Source organism: Centruroides sculpturatus, unplaced genomic scaffold (genome assembly GCF_000671375.1).
Source record: "Centruroides sculpturatus isolate CEXI.00-Female unplaced genomic scaffold, Cexi_2.0 scaffold4, whole genome shotgun sequence".
NCBI lineage: Eukaryota > Metazoa > Arthropoda > Arachnida > Scorpiones > Buthidae > Centruroides > Centruroides sculpturatus.
In genome coordinates this window covers 1,807,566-1,833,631 of record NW_019384444.1, presented here as the reverse complement: position 1 = coordinate 1,833,631, position 26,066 = coordinate 1,807,566, and the positions used below count along the sequence as shown (strand labels likewise).

The 26,066-nt window shown below is 27.1% G+C and overlaps 1 protein-coding gene across 1 annotated transcript; it reads right to left on the bottom strand.

The window, feature by feature from the left end:
• Nucleotides 1-265: 265 nt before the first annotated feature.
• LOC111620263 lies at nucleotides 266-26,021 on the bottom strand. The gene is made up of 14 exons (XM_023362158.1): nucleotides 25,740-26,021; nucleotides 21,232-21,454; nucleotides 10,845-10,959; nucleotides 10,505-10,769; nucleotides 10,262-10,422; nucleotides 9,471-9,645; nucleotides 8,468-9,380; nucleotides 6,846-6,960; nucleotides 6,747-6,770; nucleotides 2,678-2,842; nucleotides 2,338-2,602; nucleotides 2,095-2,255; nucleotides 1,304-1,478; nucleotides 266-1,213 (listed from the first exon to the last, which is right to left on the bottom strand). Exons 1-14 carry the CDS (start codon nucleotides 25,777-25,779, stop codon nucleotides 300-302), a joined length of 3,711 nt encoding a protein of 1,236 aa, XP_023217926.1. The 5' UTR covers nucleotides 25,780-26,021; the 3' UTR covers nucleotides 266-299.
• Nucleotides 26,022-26,066: the final 45 nt, after the last annotated feature.

The following is a 26,066-nucleotide window of genomic DNA, read 5'->3' as shown; positions in this document are numbered from 1 at the left end:
TGCTTCAGTTTCTTGTAAAATGATATTTCGGAATGTTATTTGCCCTTCATAGTTTTATCAAAACAAAACGTATGGAAAAAATTATGCATATAAAATATCACAAAATCTTGATACATTAGTTTGAAAAATCTCCTTTGAAATACTTTCTTTAAAAATGATAGCTGCAAGAGCAGAAACATTAACATTAATCAATTAATTTTCTATTGCTCTTCTTTACGTGTTTCGATCTGGTCCGATCACAAATTGCTTGCTCTTGATTTTTTATAAAGATAAAAAATTATAAAACAGGAACTGATCGATCATGAAGCAACAGCTTTATAAGAATTCTTCCATATCTCCGCAAACGTTATGGAAGAATGAAACCGATAGAGAATGCTTAAAGGAAGTGTTGCGCGGATTATAATTGACCATGCTAAAAATCCGTAAAAACCTAATTGTACTGGGCTGGCTTCTACTTTTTGCATCTCAAAAGTGTATATTATCCACAAAGTCATGTTACCCATTAATAAAAATGTTACTACTTGTCTTCCAGGTTTGGTTTGATCATGTTCGGGTAAATATGTAGTACGGCATGTGACTTCAGCAATAAACAATGATTGTAAAGTTACTTGAATTATAGTCAATCCACTAGTGACCATAACTAGAAGATTAGGAGTGTGATCCATAGCAGACAGAGAACCAGCAATTATACTAAACATAGCATACATGTATAGACCAAAAGCTGCTATTCTTAGTAAAATTTCTCTTAGATGATCGTGGCGATCAGATTGAAAACGCAGAGACCGGACTCTGTAGAAACCGATAATAATTGCAAAAATAGTCAAGATCATAATTGCTCCGTGAGATAAATCTGATAGATAGATTGCGAGTAAATTATACTTATTATGCTGAATTAGGACAAAGAAGACAATCAAACAAATGGTAGCTGCAACCAACATCAACAACCCGAAGAAGAGCCCTTTACTGGATCCTGCACAATTAACTGAACGTACTGATTGAGAGCTAGAAGTCCTAGATATTCCGTCTTCGCTATTTGCTTCTACTTGAAAAATTGGATCTTTGCCGATATTTTTCCACATTACGTAAAGAACAGCCGCTCCTATCAGGCTATATTCTACAATAAATGGATAAAGAAATGGAGACGAATCAGAAACTATTGATCCCATAATATCATGCTTCAGGCATGGATTACTTCGATTGCCAGTATAATTCTCTGAAATTATATAAAAAATAATTAGGATTTTCTAAGAAAATTTAATTTTCTTATTTTAACACTTTATATTACAATAGAAAGAACATTCACCTCTAAAAGGAAGAATAAGCTCTTCTAAACTGCTACCTTTTCCAGTTTTTAATTGATGATCAGCTATTTCTTGCAGAGTTTCCTTGCCTAACGTTCTAATCCAAACGCAGATGTTGGTAGCTACTACATGCATGAGACCAAACCTAGCCAAAACTTTAAATTTGTGGATGTTTAACTAGAAAATAATGAATTTGAAATAAAAATGTAGAAAATCAATATATTCTATTAATCGAATTATCGATTTAATAATTTCAAATTTTTATATGAATTATAAAAATCGATAATTCAATATTTTGAAATAAAATTTAAAAGTTGATTTAAAGTTACGATTATTGTTTATTTTTAACCTAAACTAATTAATAAGTTCATAAATTATATTAATCCCGTATATTTTAATGTAAAAATATTTTTAAAATTATATTTCTAAATTATATATCATTTATCTTATCGAAATTAACGGTCCATTTGTCTTCACGGTTCAAATAACAAATATAAAGCGAACTTCATATATTATATAGTAAAAGTCACGATAACTATTTGATTTATATAAAACATTCTATTCCTTTTATTAATTTTATTTGGTTTACAATTTTTATCTCTATTTATTAAAAAAATTTTTAATAAAATCGCAGAAACAAGTATAAAATTTGTCAACTAAGGCTATTTTTATATTAAACTTTTTATTTAAACTTTGATAATACTGTATTCCTCGATGTTTGAAAACAAATACGCTTATATTAGTTATCAGCCGCTTTTAAACTTAATATGGGAAAGGTGTAAGGTTATCTCACCCGTGCATTAACGAAAATGAAGTACATCTGAGCGAAGGTAAACATCATCTGTAAAATTGGATTAATTCCTAATAGGATGCTGTAACAAGGAGACGTAGATGGATACTCGAAAAAAGATCCAAATTCCAAGCCATTATAGACCATTGTACCCAAGCCGAATGCTGAAAAGAGAAAGTAGGTGGCACGTTAACTTTGACAACCGGAAGTTGTATTGTTGTACTTTTAATCCGAACTGAAACTCACCAATGGCACCGATTCTAAGAAAAAGGCTGCCGTGACTCCGGTCATTTTCTGAAACTCGATGTTTTTTTAACCGAGGTGGAATTGGACCATCTCCTACTTCTAATTTCGGTGATTTTTCGGTTATTTTCTTCAAACTATCCAAAATACTAAGTTTGCTAGATTTCATGTGTGTACTCGGTAGGCCTATATGCGGATCTCTCAGTAGATAAATATACACGTAGAACAAAAACAACAAACTCACGGAATAAAGAAACATATAAAATCCCTATAACAGAATATAATAAGATTAATTTATAGAAATGAAATTAATATTTAAGTAGAAAATATGTCTAAAACTTACCTCAAAGTAAAATAAAGGTACATGAGGAGTTACGATTTCCGATGTAAAAAATACCACACAAATGACTACCAAAAGTTGGGCATACATAGAACTCATCATAATAAACTGTTGTGTCCTAAAATATAAAATTTCCATTTCAATATCATGTATAAACGACTGATTAACCTGTATTCAATTTGTCTTAACTCGAAATATAAATAGCAATAATTGTTTTTTACTCCAGGCCATGCTAATGTCCTACATCAACGAGGTTTGTCACCTAGACCCGACTCTCACCGACCGTTGATAACGTTTACTGAGCATGCTCTACTTTATTTCTTTTTTTTTTATGTTCACCGTTGTCTGACGAGATGCGATCGTTATGCTAAAGCACGTTTAATAAATAATTTATCTTGAATGCTCGTGTACAAATTGTAATAATGTAATTATTTTACCAAATTAACGCAAACAAGGATCATTAATTTAACTTTTATTATATCAATTACAATTTTTATTTATGATATTGTATAGCGTAAGAACTAATTTCTTTTAAATTAAAATACATGTATATATAATATTTCGTTAATAATAACACAAGTATCCTCAAAGCTAGCTATCCCATGATTTAACATTTATTATTACAATAATAGCGAAGAGGCTATTGTTTTTATGTTATATTTTTCGAAGGGTTTTTTTTTTTTTACAGTTTCAAGTGCATTGTCCATTCAGATCTTTAGATAAATACATTTTGATTTAATGATAAAGTAACAAACATCCAATTATTATCTTTATAAATGATCGTCCGAAGAGAAAGGTAAAAATAATTAGCCAAAGTGCAATACTTTATTTTCCTTATAGTAACGATTTATTTCTGAAAGTAGATTAAAGTTGTATATAAATTTTTAATTGATATCGGTATCTTATAAATTACATGATGTAACAATGTAATAGTATATATAATAATCATTTTAATATTCATGCTTCAGGCATGGATTACTTCGATTGCCAGTATAATTCTCTGAAATTATATAAAAAATAATTAGGATTTTCTAAGAAAATTTAATTTTCTTATTTTAACACTTTATATTACAATAGAAAGAACATTCACCTCTAAAAGGAAGAATAAGCTCTTCTAAACTGCTACCTTTTCCAGTTTTTAATTGATGATCAGCTATTTCTTGCAGAGTTTCCTTGCCTAACGTTCTAATCCAAACGCAGATGTTGGTAGCTACTACATGCATGAGACCAAACCTAGCCAAAACTTTAAATTTGTGGATGTTTAACTAGAAAATAATGAATTTGAAATAAAAATGTAGAAAATCAATATATTCTATTAATCGAATTATCGATTTAATAATTTCAAATTTTTATATGAATTATAAAAATCGATAATTCAATATTTTGAAATAAAATTTAAAAGTTGATTTAAAGTTACGATTATTGTTTATTTTTAACCTAAACTAATTAATAAGTTCATAAATTATATTAATCCCGTATATTTTAATGTAAAAATATTTTTAAAATTATATTTCTAAATTATATATCATTTATCTTATCGAAATTAACGGTCCATTTGTCTTCACGGTTCAAATAACAAATATAAAGCGAACTTCATATATTATATAGTAAAAGTCACGATAACTATTTGATTTATATAAAACATTCTATTCCTTTTATTAATTTTATTTGGTTTACAATTTTTATCTCTATTTATTAAAAAAATTTTTAATAAAATCGCAGAAACAAGTATAAAATTTGTCAACTAAGGCTATTTTTATATTAAACTTTTTATTTAAACTTTGATAATACTGTATTCCTCGATGTTTGAAAACAAATACGCTTATATTAGTTATCAGCCGCTTTTAAACTTAATATGGGAAAGGTGTAAGGTTATCTCACCCGTGCATTAACGAAAATGAAGTACATCTGAGCGAAGGTAAACATCATCTGTAAAATTGGATTAATTCCTAATAGGATGCTGTAACAAGGAGACGTAGATGGATACTCGAAAAAAGATCCAAATTCCAAGCCATTATAGACCATTGTACCCAAGCCGAATGCTGAAAAGAGAAAGTAGGTGGCACGTTAACTTTGACAACCGGAAGTTGTATTGTTGTACTTTTAATCCGAACTGAAACTCACCAATGGCACCGATTCTAAGAAAAAGGCTGCCGTGACTCCGGTCATTTTCTGAAACTCGATGTTTTTTTAACCGAGGTGGAATTGGACCATCTCCTACTTCTAATTTCGGTGATTTTTCGGTTATTNAATTGAAATATCCATCACTTTTCAGGTTAAATTTTTCAATTATGTCATATGTTTATCATTAAAAATAATGTAATATATAAACTATTCAAGTTTTACTTTACAATATATTTGATAGCAAATCCACACAGAGAGTAATTTATTTAACAATATATATGTGAAAAAATTAAATAAAGAAATGTACAGTATATCAACATAATAAGTATTGTACAGTACATACTATTTTTATATAATGTTATAATGTTAAATATTCGTATTTCTGTCTATAGATTTTATAATATCATAAATGGACGATCAGTAAATTTCTTTATAAAATTGTTAATTAATATAATTTAAAAATTTAATAAAATAAATGTTACTTTAAAATCATGCATTTTACTTTACTACATTAATTAAGAAAGATCTGTCTTAATTATATTATCATTTATTGATACGTAAAATTAAAATTCGAATCGATAAAAGTTAAGATTAAACTTCAATACTCTGTATTTGAATCAATTTCGAATTTAATTACTAAATAACAGAAAATAATAGAATTTTATTAATTTCAAAACCATTTTCTATTTTAATTTACTTAGAATTAGTTAAATGTTTAAGAAAAAAGGTATAGTACAGTATATATTCATTCAATCAAATATTTCTAATAGGACAACGAAAACATGTTTACGACTGATTCTGCTTTATCTTTTGGTAATTACTACCTCAATTTATTACACATTCTTTCAGCTCATTACACTCTTAAGATAAAATTTCGTTATTGTTCAATGACTATTGTGTTTCACTAGTAAGGTAAACAGACTTTCATATACTGTAATTAATTCGTCTGCTTATAAAAATAAAAGAAAATGAAATTTATTTTATTAAGATATTTTTTACAAGACTTTGTTTGCTCTTATGTCAATGGTCTAATATTTTATTGCCATTAAACAGAAAATATCGAATAAATTATTCGATATTTTCAATTTAATGGCAATAAATTGAGAACAAATTGATTCGTTTTATTGGTATTTTATATCCTTAGAAGTGAAATGAGTTAGAATTTTGCGCTAAATTTACAATATACAGTACTTGTATGTAATTAAAATTATCTGCATTTAACAATAGAAGCTTCTAATAACTTTTTAAGATTTAATTTATACACATAATATTAGATTTAAATATTTATTTTTATTTTTGACCGTAGGCTCAATTTAAAGGAATAAATCTTAACAACTAAAATTATATATATACTGTATTTTTCAATTCCATGTTTTCTGTTTTAATTTTAAATTTCATTGTATATTTTAGTTGAATACTAAGCTATAGTGTAATAAATAAACAATAAACTGTGTGTTAAGAAACGCGTTAAGATTTAAATCTTAGATTTATAAAGTAGAATAAATAACCAAAAGACATAATTTAAGAAGAGCATTACATACGTAAACAGCTTGAAATAACAGCCTATAACATTATACGATCTCGGCTATTGAGATCTTATTATGGATCTGCAATGTTCTAAATAGATGTAATAAATTTACAAGATCTTTCTGAAATGAACACGCGTTATGATAAGTAAATGAGTAATGTCACAAAATGTTTTAATATTACTAATTAAATGTTATTAAACTTCAATATTTTAAAATAAAAAATAACCTAATTATAAAAAATTAATTTTTTTTGTATTTATTATTTAACATTGTATTTTTAGTTTATGACGAATTAAGTGGTCAAAAATAATAAGCAAAAATAAGTCATTAAAATTATAAGTCATGTGTGTACTCGGTAGGCCTATATGCGGATCTCTCAGTAGATAAATATACACGTAGAACAAAAACAACAAACTCACGGAATAAAGAAACATATAAAATCCCTATAACAGAATATAATAAGATTAATTTATAGAAATGAAATTAATATTTAAGTAGAAAATATGTCTAAAACTTACCTCAAAGTAAAATAAAGGTACATGAGGAGTTACGATTTCCGATGTAAAAAATACCACACAAATGACTACCAAAAGTTGGGCATACATAGAACTCATCATAATAAACTGTTGTGTCCTAAAATATAAAATTTCCATTTCAATATCATGTATAAACGACTGATTAACCTGTATTCAATTTGTCTTAACTCGAAATATAAATAGCAATAATTGTTTTTTACTCCAGGCCATGCTAATGTCCTACATCAACGAGGTTTGTCACCTAGACCCGACTCTCACCGACCGTTGATAACGTTTACTGAGCATGCTCTACTTTATTTCTTTTTTTTTTATGTTCACCGTTGTCTGACGAGATGCGATCGTTATGCTAAAGCACGTTTAATAAATAATTTATCTTGAATGCTCGTGTACAAATTGTAATAATGTAATTATTTTACCAAATTAATGCAAACAAGGATCATTAATTTAACTTTTATTATATCAATTACAATTTTTATTTATGATATTGTATAGCGTAAGAACTAATTTCTTTTAAATTAAAATACATGTATATATAATATTTCGTTAATAATAACACAAGTATCCTCAAAGCTAGCTATCCCATGATTTAACATTTATTATTACAATAATAGCGAAGAGGCTATTGTTTTTATGTTATATTTTTCGAAGGGTTTTTTTTTTTNAAATTTTATATTTCAGGTGACATAGATAACATACTTTAAAATCATTTTATAATAACTACATACGGTATGAAAAGTATCACAATACAAAAGTATACAAACTATATATAAAAGCTATTATAAATATTCACATGGCACAGATCTGTATTAATATATCCCTTTTTTAAAAGTTTTAGCTAATAAATTTTTTAAAAGTCAGAAATAATTAATTTACAGTGTAAAGTATTCAAACTTTTAAAAATTATGCAGATGATTTGTTCATATTTATGACAAAGGCATATAAAGGTTTTTTTAGAACTTTTACACTATCTGGTTACATACAATAGACTATAAATAAACTTTATGAGATGATTTCAAACAGACGTTGTTAACGAACAATTTAGCTTTTAATCTATATTATATCGATGCTGCCATCTGTTAACGAAGTTTTAAAACTTTTGTTGTGCGCAAGCTTAGCTTTGTTAAGTGAATTTTTTCTTTCATATATTATTCTACAATAATATTCATTCTACATAACCTACTATACACAAATACTTGTACAGATTTCAGTAAATCAATCGAAAAATCTTACTTTTTACATATCTAGCCTCTATAATCTACATAATATCTATACATTTATTTGAAATAATTATGTATGCTGTTAAATGCTTCAGTTTCTTGTAAAATGATATTTCGGAATGTTATTTGCCCTTCATAGTTTTATCAAAACAAAACGTATGGAAAAAATTATGCATATAAAATATCACAAAATCTTGATACATTAGTTTGAAAAATCTCCTTTGAAATACTTTCTTTAAAAATGATAGCTGCAAGAGCAGAAACATTAACATTAATCAATTAATTTTCTATTGCTCTTCTTTACGTGTTTCGATCTGGTCCGATCACAAATTGCTTGCTCTTGATTTTTTATAAAGATAAAAAATTATAAAACAGGAACTGATCGATCATGAAGCAACAGCTTTATAAGAATTCTTCCATATCTCCGCAAACGTTATGGAAGAATGAAACCGATAGAGAATGCTTAAAGGAAGTGTTGCGCGGATTATAATTGACCATGCTAAAAATCCGTAAAAACCTAATTGTACTGGGCTGGCTTCTACTTTTTGCATCTCAAAAGTGTATATTATCCACAAAGTCATGTTACCCATTAATAAAAATGTTACTACTTGTCTTCCAGGTTTGGTTTGATCATGTTCGGGTAAATATGTAGTACGGCATGTGACTTCAGCAATAAACAATGATTGTAAAGTTACTTGAATTATAGTCAATCCACTAGTGACCATAACTAGAAGATTAGGAGTGTGATCCATAGCAGACAGAGAACCAGCAATTATACTAAACATAGCATACATGTATAGACCAAAAGCTGCTATTCTTAGTAAAATTTCTCTTAGATGATCGTGGCGATCAGATTGAAAACGCAGAGACCGGACTCTGTAGAAACCGATAATAATTGCAAAAATAGTCAAGATCATAATTGCTCCGTGAGATAAATCTGATAGATAGATTGCGAGTAAATTATACTTATTATGCTGAATTAGGACAAAGAAGACAATCAAACAAATGGTAGCTGCAACCAACATCAACAACCCGAAGAAGAGCCCTTTACTGGATCCTGCACAATTAACTGAACGTACTGATTGAGAGCTAGAAGTCCTAGATATTCCGTCTTCGCTATTTGCTTCTACTTGAAAAATTGGATCTTTGCCGATATTTTTCCACATTACGTAAAGAACAGCCGCTCCTATCAGGCTATATTCTACAATAAATGGATAAAGAAATGGAGACGAATCAGAAACTATTGATCCCATAATATCATGCTTCAGGCATGGATTACTTCGATTGCCAGTATAATTCTCTGAAATTATATAAAAAATAATTAGGATTTTCTAAGAAAATTTAATTTTCTTATTTTAACACTTTATATTACAATAGAAAGAACATTCACCTCTAAAAGGAAGAATAAGCTCTTCTAAACTGCTACCTTTTCCAGTTTTTAATTGATGATCAGCTATTTCTTGCAGAGTTTCCTTGCCTAACGTTCTAATCCAAACGCAGATGTTGGTAGCTACTACATGCATGAGACCAAACCTAGCCAAAACTTTAAATTTGTGGATGTTTAACTAGAAAATAATGAATTTGAAATAAAAATGTAGAAAATCAATATATTCTATTAATCGAATTATCGATTTAATAATTTCAAATTTTTATATGAATTATAAAAATCGATAATTCAATATTTTGAAATAAAATTTAAAAGTTGATTTAAAGTTACGATTATTGTTTATTTTTAACCTAAACTAATTAATAAGTTCATAAATTATATTAATCCCGTATATTTTAATGTAAAAATATTTTTAAAATTATATTTCTAAATTATATATCATTTATCTTATCGAAATTAACGGTCCATTTGTCTTCACGGTTCAAATAACAAATATAAAGCGAACTTCATATATTATATAGTAAAAGTCACGATAACTATTTGATTTATATAAAACATTCTATTCCTTTTATTAATTTTATTTGGTTTACAATTTTTATCTCTATTTATTAAAAAAATTTTTAATAAAATCGCAGAAACAAGTATAAAATTTGTCAACTAAGGCTATTTTTATATTAAACTTTTTATTTAAACTTTGATAATACTGTATTCCTCGATGTTTGAAAACAAATACGCTTATATTAGTTATCAGCCGCTTTTAAACTTAATATGGGAAAGGTGTAAGGTTATCTCACCCGTGCATTAACGAAAATGAAGTACATCTGAGCGAAGGTAAACATCATCTGTAAAATTGGATTAATTCCTAATAGGATGCTGTAACAAGGAGACGTAGATGGATACTCGAAAAAAGATCCAAATTCCAAGCCATTATAGACCATTGTACCCAAGCCGAATGCTGAAAAGAGAAAGTAGGTGGCACGTTAACTTTGACAACCGGAAGTTGTATTGTTGTACTTTTAATCCGAACTGAAACTCACCAATGGCACCGATTCTAAGAAAAAGGCTGCCGTGACTCCGGTCATTTTCTGAAACTCGATGTTTTTTTAACCGAGGTGGAATTGGACCATCTCCTACTTCTAATTTCGGTGATTTTTCGGTTATTTTCTTCAAACTATCCAAAATACTAAGTTTGCTAGATTTCATGTGTGTACTCGGTAGGCCTATATGCGGATCTCTCAGTAGATAAATATACACGTAGAACAAAAACAACAAACTCACGGAATAAAGAAACATATAAAATCCCTATAACAGAATATAATAAGATTAATTTATAGAAATGAAATTAATATTTAAGTAGAAAATATGTCTAAAACTTACCTCAAAGTAAAATAAAGGTACATGAGGAGTTACGATTTCCGATGTAAAAAATACCACACAAATGACTACCAAAAGTTGGGCATACATAGAACTCATCATAATAAACTGTTGTGTCCTAAAATATAAAATTTCCATTTCAATATCATGTATAAACGACTGATTAACCTGTATTCAATTTGTCTTAACTCGAAATATAAATAGCAATAATTGTTTTTTACTCCAGGCCATGCTAATGTCCTACATCAACGAGGTTTGTCACCTAGACCCGACTCTCACCGACCGTTGATAACGTTTACTGAGCATGCTCTACTTTATTTCTTTTTTTTTTATGTTCACCGTTGTCTGACGAGATGCGATCGTTATGCTAAAGCACGTTTAATAAATAATTTATCTTGAATGCTCGTGTACAAATTGTAATAATGTAATTATTTTACCAAATTAATGCAAACAAGGATCATTAATTTAACTTTTATTATATCAATTACAATTTTTATTTATGATATTGTATAGCGTAAGAACTAATTTCTTTTAAATTAAAATACATGTATATATAATATTTCGTTAATAATAACACAAGTATCCTCAAAGCTAGCTATCCCATGATTTAACATTTATTATTACAATAATAGCGAAGAGGCTATTGTTTTTATGTTATATTTTTCGAAGGGTTTTTTTTTTTTTACAGTTTCAAGTGCATTGTCCATTCAGATCTTTAGATAAATACATTTTGATTTAATGATAAAGTAACAAACATCCAATTATTATCTTTATAAATGATCGTCCGAAGAGAAAGGTAAAAATAATTAGCCAAAGTGCAATACTTTATTTTCCTTATAGTAACGATTTATTTCTGAAAGTAGATTAAAGTTGTATATAAATTTTTAATTGATATCGGTATCTTATAAATTACATGATGTAACAATGTAATAGTATATATAATAATCATTTTAATATTTAATTTCTTTTTTATTCAGATATTATATTAAACTTTAACTTAAAAACTAAAACTTAATTTATTACTTTAAAAAAGTATATAAAAATAGTGAAACTAAATTATATTTCATTTAATTAATCATTAATTAAAATATATCCTTACAGAAGAATATTTTTATAAAAATATTTATTTTCTGTTATATATTTATTATTATATATCAATAAATTACATGCTACAAGGGTTTGTTATCAAATATATTTAAAAATAAAATTTAGAATAAAAAGTATAGCTTTTATATTTTATATTATTTTTAATAATATGTTGATCCTTAAAAAGCAAGACGTTTGATATGTTTATCATTAAAAATAATGTAATATATAAACTATTCAAGTTTTACTTTACAATATATTTGATAGCAAATCCACACAGAGAGTAATTTATTTAACAATATATATGTGAAAAAATTAAATAAAGAAATGTACAGTATATCAACATAATAAGTATTGTACAGTACATACTATTTTTATATAATGTTATAATGTTAAATATTCGTATTTCTGTCTATAGATTTTATAATATCATAAATGGACGATCAGTAAATTTCTTTATAAAATTGTTAATTAATATAATTTAAAAATTTAATAAAATAAATGTTACTTTAAAATCATGCATTTTACTTTACTACATTAATTAAGAAAGATCTGTCTTAATTATATTATCATTTATTGATACGTAAAATTAAAATTCGAATCGATAAAAGTTAAGATTAAACTTCAATACTCTGTATTTGAATCAATTTCGAATTTAATTACTAAATAACAGAAAATAATAGAATTTTATTAATTTCAAAACCATTTTCTATTTTAATTTACTTAGAATTAGTTAAATGTTTAAGAAAAAAGGTATAGTACAGTATATATTCATTCAATCAAATATTTCTAATAGGACAACGAAAACGTGTTTACGACTGATTCTGCTTTATCTTTTGGTAATTACTACCTCAATTTATTACACATTCTTTCAGCTCATTACACTCTTAAGATAAAATTTCGTTATTGTTCAATGACTATTGTGTTTCACTAGTAAGGTAAACAGACTTTCATATACTGTAATTAATTCGTCTGCTTATAAAAATAAAAGAAAATGAAATTTATTTTATTAAAAATGTACAGTACGTACATACGCATCATTTCAAATTCAAATATCTACGATCTACTCTCAACGTTAAACAGAAAATAGACGGCCTTTGTTCTACCTAGACACTACACTTTTAATTAACTAATCAATATAATAATCCTAGCTGCATAAGAAAATCTCACCAGCCACCACTTTTCACATAAGATTATAGATATAACCGATTCGTTTTTTGAATGAAGCACCTTTCAGTAAAAGTTTATTCTACTAGCTTTCCCTATAATAACAGCAACAATGTTACATAATATTTAAATTATATAACTCCCGATAACTTAAAATGAGATCATTTAGTGAAAAGGCATATATATATATATATATATATGTGGCTATAGAATCCTTATAGAAAATTCTAAACTTATTACAGTATTTATTAATATAGAAATGTTCGTTCTTCTAAGAGATACCGTATTTCTAAATTAATAACTTTTGTTTTAAAATATGTCTTAACTGAAATATTTTAAGCTTTGGATAATTCTTTCCCTTATTGTTTTTGGTATTCTGGTTATTTCTGTTTTATTGCTCTCCGGAACTAAATGCAATTTAGTATGCCTCAAGCGGAAAGGTTTAATCTAAAATGTGTCTAACGAATCGAATCGAGTTTGCAACGATAGCAAGCCAATCATAAGAAAACCGATGGCGTATTTGAATATAAATTTCTACTTAGACTTACTTTAAAATATAAATTTTATTAAAAGATTTGTCACATTCAAATGAATCTGCTCTGATGCTCTATAAAATACGCATAAAATTTAAAATCGTCGACCTGTCACAAGTAGAAAATGAATAGAAAGTTGAAACTATCTTAATAACTGTTTTCAAATAAAAATATATATCTTTACAAATATATTTACGAAATAAATTAATAAGAAAGTGAAAAATGTTTTAAAATAATATTCTTTCCTTGAATACTGTTTATAATTGCAACATTCTTTTTCATAGAAACATGTAAATATGTTTTAAAAAAGTCACACGACGAACAAAAAATGTCCTTTAACAAAAATTCCTCTTCAAAAACTATTCCTGATACATTGTTGAGTTTTTATTCTGCATATATTTAATGTTATAGACACAATTTGAATTTAAGATATCGCCTTCATTCTTATTCCAACCAAATGGAATTAGATCTAAATTTAAAAATATCACATCTGTTCCCTTCTTACTTATTTCTAGTTCGTCGTTACCAGCAGGATATTAACTATTATTATAACATATTTTATCTACCAAATTACAGTATAAGGAAACCCAACAGCCGGCTGAAGTTGATTCAATTAGTACAGTAAACATCTAGGAGAGGTGATAGCCATTTTATGTCTCAAATTATATCTATAAGCTGTTTGTAATACGAAATTGTAATGTGGTGTTACTATTTTAGCTACATTTAATTATTCCACTTATAGTATCTTTATTAACATAATTCATTTAGATAGAGAAGTTAAATTTGATTTATGAGTTTAAACTTCATATTTAAATGCAAACCATCGCCAATTCCCAATAATTTAAAATCAGATTAATAAACAAAAATTACATTATACTGTACATTAAAAGTTTAATATTTAGCAATAATTCGTTTATTCATTAAAATATTCATTACCTTATTTATTTTCTTATATTCTACAAATGTTATGATTTTTTCTTATGTTAATTTTGTCCTAAATAATGCTTAAAAGTCATATTTTTTTATTTTTATTAAAATATAGGCCTAGGTCTCCATTTCCAAACAAAATAAGCAAACTTCAACAACAGTGTTTATATATGAAAGTTTATTATATTGTTATTTTGAACTTCACCCAATAGGAAAGTCTACTATTTGTTTAGTGATCTGCTTTGAAAGAGAATAACAATTCTGTATCTGAATCTTTTAATCGTGAGTGGACCTTGTGGCTATTATATTTATTCACGTTATATATGAAAATAGAGCAGTAACATTATCAAAATATAATAGTTTTATATTGCATTAAGCTTTGAAAAGTTAAAAAAAAAAAACATATATATAATGCTTAAAATTCAATGATCTTTCTTTCATTAACCAAACGTTACACTATAATATAGGGCACTATATTTAAAAAGAAATAACGATATTAACATTTGTATTAAACACGTAGGTGCAAATTAAAACTATACATCCATTTTAAATTTATAATATTTAATCTTATTTATGTATTGATATATATCAATAACAATTCATCCTCAAAATACAAAATGAAGGAAAAATTCCTTTCATTTGGCATTTATTTCAATCAAATTATTATTAAATAGAAATTTTGATAATTAATTTTTGTTAGATGTCAGATTTTAAGTTAATTTTTCCATGTAATGATTTTGCAAAACCTAATGCATTAAGATTATTTTGTTATTTACGAGCTACTGAAATGTTTACTATTATTCGAGACTTGAACAGCTAATTAGGCAAGAAACGAATACCATCATTACAATACTCGACATAAAATGATGCCAACAAAAGATAACATCTCATTAAATTATAAGTAGAAAAACTATTCTAGTTCCACTCGAGTACCTTTCTTCAGTTAATATGGGAATACATTACTTAACATCATCACTTCTATATGAACAATTCAAATTATGAATATGTAGGCCATAATATACTTTTAATATCACCTACATATTACCATTTAAGTATGACATTTTATATTTAATAAAAAGTTTTCCTATAATATAACATGGGATAAATTTTAAACATGCTGAATCAATAATTCATAAGAAGCATTATATTCTCTCAAGGTTATTCTCTATCCATTAGTTATTATTTAGTTTAATAATTGTAAACCCGTTTTAAAATATTGTAAATCAATTTGGAAATATCCTAATACCTCGTCAAGTGATTAATATTTCTAAATTTATTATTATTGCTAAATAAAGACCTAAATATATTTATTTAATATGTAAAAGAACTGTTTTGAAAGTCATATTCTTTACAATTATTTTCCCAAACTTGAAAGACATAAAACTTATATTTTTAATGGGATTTTTAAATTCGAAGAAAGAATAAATTCTGAAAAGAAATAAAAAGAATGCTCTGTTTCCTTCCGGACAATGTAATAAAAATTGAACTGGTGGCCTGAAACTGTTTATAAATTATAAGTTAAGAGCCGCGAGACAAAAACACAATAATGCGGCTGGTGGCAATAAAATACCACCAAATATAGCGTACATCGACCTTTATAGGCACCAGTTTCCATCTGGTATTGGCAAACCTAAATAGCAGCAGAGCGTGATTACACAGAGAAACCATTCGATAATCAAGTTGTACCATACGTGAAGAATCATTTATAAAATACAACAAACTCTTTCTTGTAATCTAAACCAATCATCTTCGAGTTAACAAAAAACATTTTATTATAATATAAATGTCAAAACACAAAGGCTATTATTGGAGATAATTTAATCCCTATTACAGATTGTGTCATTAAATTTTTGTAATTAACATTAAAACTTTAAAATAATTTATATTTAATTGAAATTATTCGTAAATTTTAAACAAACCAAACAATAAAAACGCATTTACGATTCATTTAATCTTTAACACATATGCCATTGTAAAGTATTTTGCAACGCATGGATCAATGTCCTTCTTGAAGAAAACCCGTTTCATAAAAAAAGAGATTAACGACGTACGACACATTTCATTCGGCTTTTATATAATAAAAAGAATTTCCTCGGCTCAAACGATGCAAACGGACACTTCTAAATTAAAAAGAAGATTCTAAGAGGGAAAGCATGGGAGTTCATAATCGAGGCCAAGTTTAATACTTAACTTACAGAAAACGGATATTTAGATGATAACTTTTTCATCAAAATTTTGCGCTAAAAAAACTATTCATTAAGTGTCATTATGCAATGCAGAGTCAGATTATTTTTTTCTTCGGATATGTATTTTTTCATTTTAGCAAAAAATCGACCTAGAGTACTTTTATTTATGCGTGATCTAATTAGAGACTAGGCCATAAAACGTTTCAACCGGAACACAAGTGAATCTAACAAATGTCATCTTTACTAATTTAGGAATAATTACATAACTCTTAAAAATGGATAGCGCAAATTAACCAATCTAAGCAATCGTTTGTAATTTACGCGACTAAATTTATTTCCAACGATTTAATTAACTGTTACGTATTGTTCAGTTAATTAAAATTAATATTTAAATTTCAAAATAAATAACTTAAATGTATTATAATAAATAAATGCGACTGACGATTCATCAGATTTAACGATGAAATCTGAAACGGATGAATAAAAGTAATTTCGTGCCCGCCAACTGGGTCGTCGATTAAATATGAAGCATGCAGAAATAGCTTTCCCATTCAGACCATCCAAGCAGACCTTTAATTGCAAAGTAGAACATCGAACAGTAGGTCATGGGTCATCGACACTCTTGATTGTTCGTGATATTGACAAAATATTTTCTATCAATTAATTAATAAATATGACTAATTACCTCACTAATTAATGATAAAATAGCTGTTGGGAAAAGGTTAATAATTATATAAAATACTACAGATAAGGAGTTATTTACATTCATCTTTTAATAGGATAAATTTAGAAATGACCTTATTTTAATTTTTTAAATTTATTTATATATGATTTTTTCTAATTTTTATATATCAAACAGTTTTTACGTGTAGAAGAATTGAATTTATAATGCTTAAATTTTTTTAGAATTAAATAGGCCTTACGATAAGACAATTTAACCATTAACTAGACAAAAAGATGACTGCAAAAAATGATCTCGACTGTACAGGAAACTTATTGAAACTCTGTGTGAAGCAAAATGGATGTGATATTTTCGATTTACAAAAAATACAACAGATATTTGTATCCGGTGTTAGATAAAAGTTACTGAAGTGAGATATATCCTCACTTGATGCCATTCATCATTCAAGGACTTTAGCCATTTTCAAAATCGGTACTCGGTTCCAAATAAAAAGATCTAGTTTAAAAGATATGACCTTAAAATTATGTGAATAAGAATAATTTCTTCTCTGAAGTGCTATTGTTTACATAACAATGCAGTCCTTAATATCGCCCAAAAGAAGAATTCCAGTTTAGAAAAAAAAATATAAATATCTTTTAATTTTACGTTCTAGAAAACTCTAATAGAAAGCTTTACACAAAGGAGGTGTTGCAATTTATAGTGGACATGAAATGTAAGCCAACTGGTACTAATTTCGCCAGTATCCAGCTAGTACCGGAAGAATAACTATGATAAAGTTACAAAGTAAAATTCGATACCCTTCTACGAAGTATTTTTCTAATATTGAAAACAGAATTACTTATTAAATATTAAAGTTTGAACTAGGTCTAAGCAAACTACAAAAGTTCAACTGTTTATACTTTGACACGATCATTTTTCATCATAAAGAAAAATAATTTTAGAAACTATATATATAATATTTCAAGGTCTAGAGGCATAAGTAGAGGTTAAAAGATCAAATGACCGAATGTATGCGACGTAATAACAAAAGCTGATGATGCGCGCTTAACCGTTATTGAAGATAATGGAATCTGATTTTGTCTGAAATCTTACTTTGCAATGTCATTCTTGGTAACGGTCGAAGCGCTGCAAGTCTTCACCTCTACTTGCAGATCACCGCCTTCTTCCATTGACCTAGAGAGAGGGGATAGATGCGACCACTCAGCACACTGACTTTATTCGTCTGTTTGACTGCTCGGCCGACTTCGTCTATTCAATGGGAATGGTGTGACGTCACGTAACCGCTACCAATGTTTACGTTGGAGCTTTTCCCTCTTTGAACCTGTTATGTCAAAACTCTTCAAGCAGTAAGTAAAACTCGTAAAGTTCCTCTTGAGTCCCAGCTTCCTCAGATGTAATTATAAGCAGAATTTTAAATTAATCGTTTTGATCTCGTGTCATTTAATAGGAGAAATATAAAAATATCGTGTTTAATTACTCATGGTATATATTACATATGCTTTCATTTCATCGCATATACAGCACTTCATCTCCTTTAAATATCGAAATTGAATTTGCAGAATGATATATTTTACGAAGAATTTCAATTACAAATTTGTAATGGAGAATTTTTAATAGAAATAACCATCACTTTTCAGGTTAAATTTTTCAATTATGTCTAAATGAAAACAAATTTATTTTCTATTTAAAGTAATTTTTCATGAGATTTATTCTCGTAATAGAATATTACAAAAGAAACTAATGTTATTGAGGTAAACTTAATTTAAAAAATGAAAACATAAAATCTGTATTAAGTTTATTGTAATTTGATACATCTTTCCTTCTATTAAAATTTTATTTTAAAAAAATTGTATGTAGTTTTTTAGACCGATGACTTTCAAAATATGGGTTGAATTATAAAGTTAACTCAATTATGTCCCTTTTTTTCTTTTGATATGAAGGAAAACTAGAATTAAACTAAGTTATTCTCAGATCAAAAATGTCATTAGTTCCAAATGAGTTTGTGTGAAGATCCCTTATTCAAAAACATTATAATCTCGTTGCATTTCTGTAAGTAATATTTAATATGAAATAATTTAATTATCTCTACTAGTAGGTGGCTTTAGTGGGGCAGGAGAAGTCATCTTCTGTCTCGAGGCATTGCTCAAGATTGTAAAAATAAAAAATAAATAGATTTTAATTCGGAAGGAATATCTATAGATACTAAAATATTTAACAGGAAAAAATTAATCTTAGATTTATTTAATCGATGAAGTAGAAAAATCTCTTGGACCTTAATTTTATACACTATTTCCGCTTTATATTAATAAATATCTTTAAAAATAATTGAACTGAAAAATAGAATAGTCGTAAATAAATATAATATTTTTCGTATTTTTCTGTATGGAAAAATTCTTTACGAAACAGGCAGACTATAAGTAATTTATCCCTTCATTACCAAAACAATTACCGTAATAGCTTTAGCATTGTTTAGAACAATCGTGCCGTATTAAATCGTTTTGTAAAATTATACGAGACTTAACTGCAGTCAACGCTATAATCAAACACAACTAATTAATGGAGATTCACATCTCAAAGCGTTTCTTAACATAAATTCCTTTATAAAGATTTTCTATGAACAACTAAGAATTCATCAAAGTTAAACTTTTAATAAAACAAAATGCCTATAAAATGAAATTAAGATTTATGTATAGCTTTATTATTTGTTTTTATTTTCAGATGTATGTGATGTTTAAGAAATTAATTAATGTAAATTACTAAGATATTTAAATAAAACAATTGCATAATTTAAAAATAAAATATAATTTTTATAAAAAGACGATATACAAATTCAAATCAATACTACTAATAGAACAATAACTGATTAGTTCATTTAAAGATAACTTGCCCCAAAACAACAATAATTAAACACAATATTTCCTGAACCGTGCTCTACTTTTAACAGTATTTCCCTTAAATACCCTTGAAATATCGTGTATTCATAATGAAGGAAATTCAAAAATTTATTATTATTATTGTTATTATTATTTGAATAAAAAAAGATGAATGTCATTCTTAACAAATATTAGCATGAAAAATTGCAAAATAGATCATTTTAAGTTTAACTTATGATTTAAAAAGTAATTTAAATGATTAAAAAGCATTTCCTGTTTTTAAAAATGATATTGAATGTTTAGAGAAGTAGTACAATCATCGAAGAAAACGTTACGTAAACGTTAACTATTGTGCTAATGCTTCCTTCAACAATACAATGGCATTATTTGATCCACGTTATTATTTTAAACAATAAAAATACAATGTTGCCATTTTCGCTTGATAATTATAATTATATAATCTCAACTTTCGCGAATTGTTAACACTTTCACGAAAAAGAATGCACTAACAAGTACATTATTTCAACGAATTATTTATTGCGATATAATGATAAATTGTAAGACACAATTTCGTATATATTAAAATCACAAAATTCATCAACTTCAATATATCTATTGAGCAATTTTAGAGATTATACGACTTTTATGCGTACGATTATTTTAACTTAAATTTCATTCATTGAAATTAAGATTGACTTAGACCTATCGTTTCATTACATAAAATCTTTCAATTAGATGCAAATTCTAGTGTCATTGCACTCAAAACTTGGTTTCATCATCTATAACTAATCATTCCGATAATTTTAATCGTCGCGTTTTGTAACTGCATAATTATTGAGTGAAAATAAACTTTTGCAATTCAAGTACACCCAAAACAAACAGCATTAATATAATAAATAAGTTATATTCGATTTTAATATCAGATTATATTCCTACTTAGCGTTTTTAGGAAGCGGCTTTCTGCTGTAAGAACTGAGACACGTTTCTCTGGAGGACGACAAACTAATGATGCGATCCTTATCCAAACTGATGGATGCGCTATTATGGTGATAACAATCTTCGGTCTCTTTCATTGTATCTTGATCACTGTTAGTAAGCACAAAAGATAGCCAGCCACCGTTCAGAATGTGCGAAGTCTCTTTTGACATACTGAGATTATCTGTAAGAAGAAATTGTATTTCTCAGAACTGTCTAATAAATAATATAATTAACAGATTAAATATGTCATTTACAAGAAAAATTATTTTATAGTATATATATTTCGTGTCATATTTAAATTGAGAGTATTTTTATATGAGTAATATATATTTGGCTATTACTAAAAGGTGAAGAGAAATATATCAAATCAACAAAGTAATATAAAAGTTATACTTTAGGTTGGCATGTTGTCAAATTAGTTATTCGGCATCTGCTAAGAATAAAAAGAATTGGAGAGGCATGATGTCGGCATTGGCCTCTTGCCACAGGCATTGCTTAAGGCTTTGGACAAGTGAGGCCACTCCTCTGGATGTTCTAAAGTTGATTATACTTGCCTTTACATTAAAATAATATAGAATTTTGAGGCGCTTCCATAATAAAATAATTATTTATTCTGTAGACATTCTCTACATTAATCAAATTCAGGCCAAATTAGAAAATCTGGACCTCAAAACCGCCAAGACATTTATGCATGAATTACTGTATATAGACATGATCGTGAATAACGCAACGAATTAAACTAATTTAGGAATGAAAAATGATAGATAATTTGAATTTAAATTATTTATATATCCATTGTACCAAATTCTAATAAAAATTTTTTATATATGACATGTAACATTCATAAATTAATTTTAATTTGTTAATAATAATAAACAACTTCTTTTAGATTTTTTTTTTCATTTTGCAATATACTGATCTGAGGTTATTTTTCTTATTTTAATTAACAAAATTCAGACGATACATAGGAATTAATCAAAATTTCCTGTCAAATGTTTATCGTGTGAATCGAATGAACGATTTTTCATGTAGCGCCATCTATGAATTGTAATTATAATTTAATCCCCTATCCAAATAATTATTTTTAAAATACAGTACATAAAAATAATTTTTATATTACAAATAAAAATCAAATCTTTTATTTGATTAAACAACAAAATAGATTTAAAATCACTAACATCATCTACAAATGACTTTTGCATAACAATTACGTCATGGATATTAATGCCATCTGTAGACAACTTAATAAACTATTTCCACTGTATTTGACCTAAATGAATATATTAGTGATTTTATACGCTTCTTAACATAATTTGTTAAGAAAATTAGCAAATAATGATAGAAACAAATTCATAAGAATTATTCTACAAAGAAGTTATGGTTGGTTTTATAGGAATAGAAAAAAAAGAAGTGTATAAAAATTTTCACGCGTTAATTTTTGTTCTAATTATTTAGGAGGCATAAATATCTGGAAATGCATTTTATTTATGCAGAGGAATGCTTTATTGATTACTGAAGTTTATAATATTTTTTTACGGCTTCATTTTTTCGTTACATAACAGTAACGTACCGTATCAGATATAAAAGCCTATTCATACAAGTAACCAAGCGTTCTTATTCGATCCGAAGCCAAAGAATCACTTTTATTCACAGAAAACGAATTTTTACGAGTAAATAAAATCCCCTTTTATTATTTTATGCATTATTTAAGTCATTCTGAAATTTGTAAATAGTAAGAAGCGGATTGAGAAAAACAACGTTTGTAACGAAAATAAATGAAAAACACATTACATTATATTGTTATGAGAAATAACAGGAAGAAATTTGTGTCCTATATTCAGCATATTGTGTACTTTGGGGTTAGTGAACGTTTCACTTTCCCTAACTCCAATCGCTACGAAGTAAAAACTAAATCGAAAATCCTTTGTGAAAGTCAATAAAAATTTATGATATAGTAAATATTTCCAAGGAAAAAAACTGTATATTCACGAATTATATTCTTAGAAACAATCGAATTTCCTAATTCTATTAATTAATAAGGAATGTGTGATTGAATGATAGGGGAAAAGTTGTAATGGGCATTTATGTAATAAACTGTATTCATATTTTACAAATATTACGAGATTTATGCACGAAAAGATTTTGTAAACTCTTTATTAGGTGGAAAGAAGCCTTTAAGCATCGACAATGAGCTAGTTCGTGATGAAAGTTAGAGAAACGTGAGGGTAAAATGTTCCAAAAAGTATCTGGTTCACGAGTTTGTAAGAACACAGGACCCACCTTAATTCCTTTTTGGATTATTAACAATTAGAGTAGGCCTAACAAGAATTTTTGAAACTTTATTTGAAAAGTTATTATATGAATTCTCTCCAAATTCATAAGATTGTGACTATGCAAATGGAGTAATGTTAAAACTTTACCTCTTCTTAATTTAATTATTAAAATATACAGGTATTATAAAACGTTTAATTCAATAATATTTAAATAATTAATTTCATTAGAAACATCTTTAATTCCGACGTTTTGTATTTTGTCTGTAAGAATAATTAACATGCAACGGTGTTTGAGTCTGAGTTATTGCAAAAATTGCAATTTTGTAAAAATAACCTTTATGTGATTAACATTGAATTAAAAATAACACAGACTGTATTTAACGTTTAGCTTCGCAATATATTTCAAAATAATAATTATCATCAGGAAAAAGTTAGAAAAAACTAATTATACAGGATAAAAAGATTTCATTTGAATTAAATGACATAATAATTTATTACAGAAATTTTTTAAATATATATATAAAAAGAAGTATATTAGAATTTCAAATGACATAATGCTGAATTACAGAAACTATTAAAAAATAATTATAAAAAAAGTTTCTTCGAGAAGTTCATATTTATATAGTATATATTTAGGCCAGGTCGGAGTGGCCCTGAAATGAATACTGACCTAAACTTAATTTGATTTGATAGGACCAGTTTATATCTCGATTAATCTAGTTGTTTAAGTATATCGTGTTGCAATCTTTTATCAAAAAATGAAAATATTAATAAATCTGAATATTAAGATATGTGACATTTTTACAGGCATTTTATTTGCAGTTAAATATTAATATTCCGCATCATTTCATAATACAAGCATATTTGCTTCCAGTCGTATAAAGTTTGAATTAATTTTCCTAATCGTTTTGAATTGTAGGTTATGTCTACCAGTTATTTTAAAATAAATCATTATTTTATTGCATAAAATGTTATAAACAGACACTGATTAACTGAAGTAAACGAATGATCGAAATCATGAAGCATAACTAAAGTTTATCTAAACGAAAAATGATTTGAGTCGGTAAGCGATTGCAAATATTCCTCCAAATACAACAATAGCGTTACGAAAATCTTGCACAGTTTAATGACTTAATAAATGAGGTCAATGACAATTTTAGTTCCGTCCTATAGTATTTTTGATCTTTCGAGCATCATATTTGTTTTGTCGCGTATTGTCTTAACATCGCTTTCTCGCTTAATTAAACGAGTATTACGAGATTTAGTCAAAATTCTTCAAGGACAACCGAAATTTACTTCTATTTGCGTAATGAATTTCTTACGAGGGAAAGTACTGTACTGTACCTATACGAAATTGAATCGATGTAATTAGTACATTGCTAAACGAATTGTAATCGTGAAATCAGAGGGAATTTTCCGTAAATTTATTCCATTTTATGTAAAACTTTAGTTTAATGAGGCTACTCTAATTAATTAATTATATAAACTGTTTAGAAATAAAACGAAACGATAAAAAAATCAATGAAATTCATAACTTCTCATAAGATAATTATGGACTTTCCATATCTAATTTTACTTAACAAACTAGAACGGTTAATAATTCTAATTCCTTTGTATTAAATTCCATTATAATCCTTCGTATTTCATATTAAAAGTGCTTCGAACACAATAGAATTTCTTAAAATGTAACTTCACTCACCTCGTAATCTTCAAAACTTACTGGTTACGATACTCAATCCAATTCAAGTGTTGAATACGTAAACAATCTGTGCAATGTAACGTAACGATCGCCTCAAGTAATACAAAATTTATCCTATTTTTACCAATAGCTCAATCATCGTTCAAAGAAATTTACCTCAAAATACTTTCCACAATCACGTAAACAGAAAAACATGCCAACGAAAGAACAAATTCAATAAATTGCCCGCTGCCATGCAATCGTTCAAGTTGAGTATTAACAAAACAGATCGAAATGATAAAACTAAATGTCTTTAACTCATAATATTCTATTTTTATAAAGTAAAGATATAATAAGTAAATCTTACGATATCATCTATGCTTCGAACAATTGATTGCCAAAATCGAATCGAATCTCTACCTATACGAAATTTTACAACTATTTTTATGATCGAACAATTTATATTTTTAGCAATAGGATGTTATTATATTTTTATAGATGAGCTATAAACTTACCCAAAACATGCCTCCTACCGTTTCCTGACCGAGAACCCATTCGATCCGAATTTATCTTCCTTCTCTACCAGAGGACAACCAATCCACACAACGGAAATTATAATATGTTAAAGGGCATGGTCAACAGGAATACCCTTTATATATTCCATCGTGTCTTGTCTTGTACACGACAAGATATCACACGTTAGAAGTTCTGTTCATTTGACGTCATATTCACGTGATCTGGGAAAACAAGCTTTTCATCTTATAAACACGGATGCCATATACAGTTTTCCCACCAAAATAAATACATTCCTATTAGTCTACGTTTTTCAGCCTACTCCATTA

Excerpts from the sequence above, each read along its gene's own strand:
- LOC111620263 (XM_023362158.1), bottom strand. The coding sequence starts at position 25,779 with ATGGGTTCTCGGTCAGGAAACGGTAGGAGGCATGTTTTGG. Across the intron at positions 21,455-25,739 it reads CGGTAGGAGGCATGTTTTGG|ATAATCTCAGTATGTCAAAA; the intron begins GTAAGTTTATAG and ends TTCTTCTTACAG. Across the intron at positions 10,770-10,844 it reads TACCTTTATTTTACTTTGAG|GGATTTTATATGTTTCTTTA; the intron begins GTAAGTTTTAGA and ends ATTCTGTTATAG.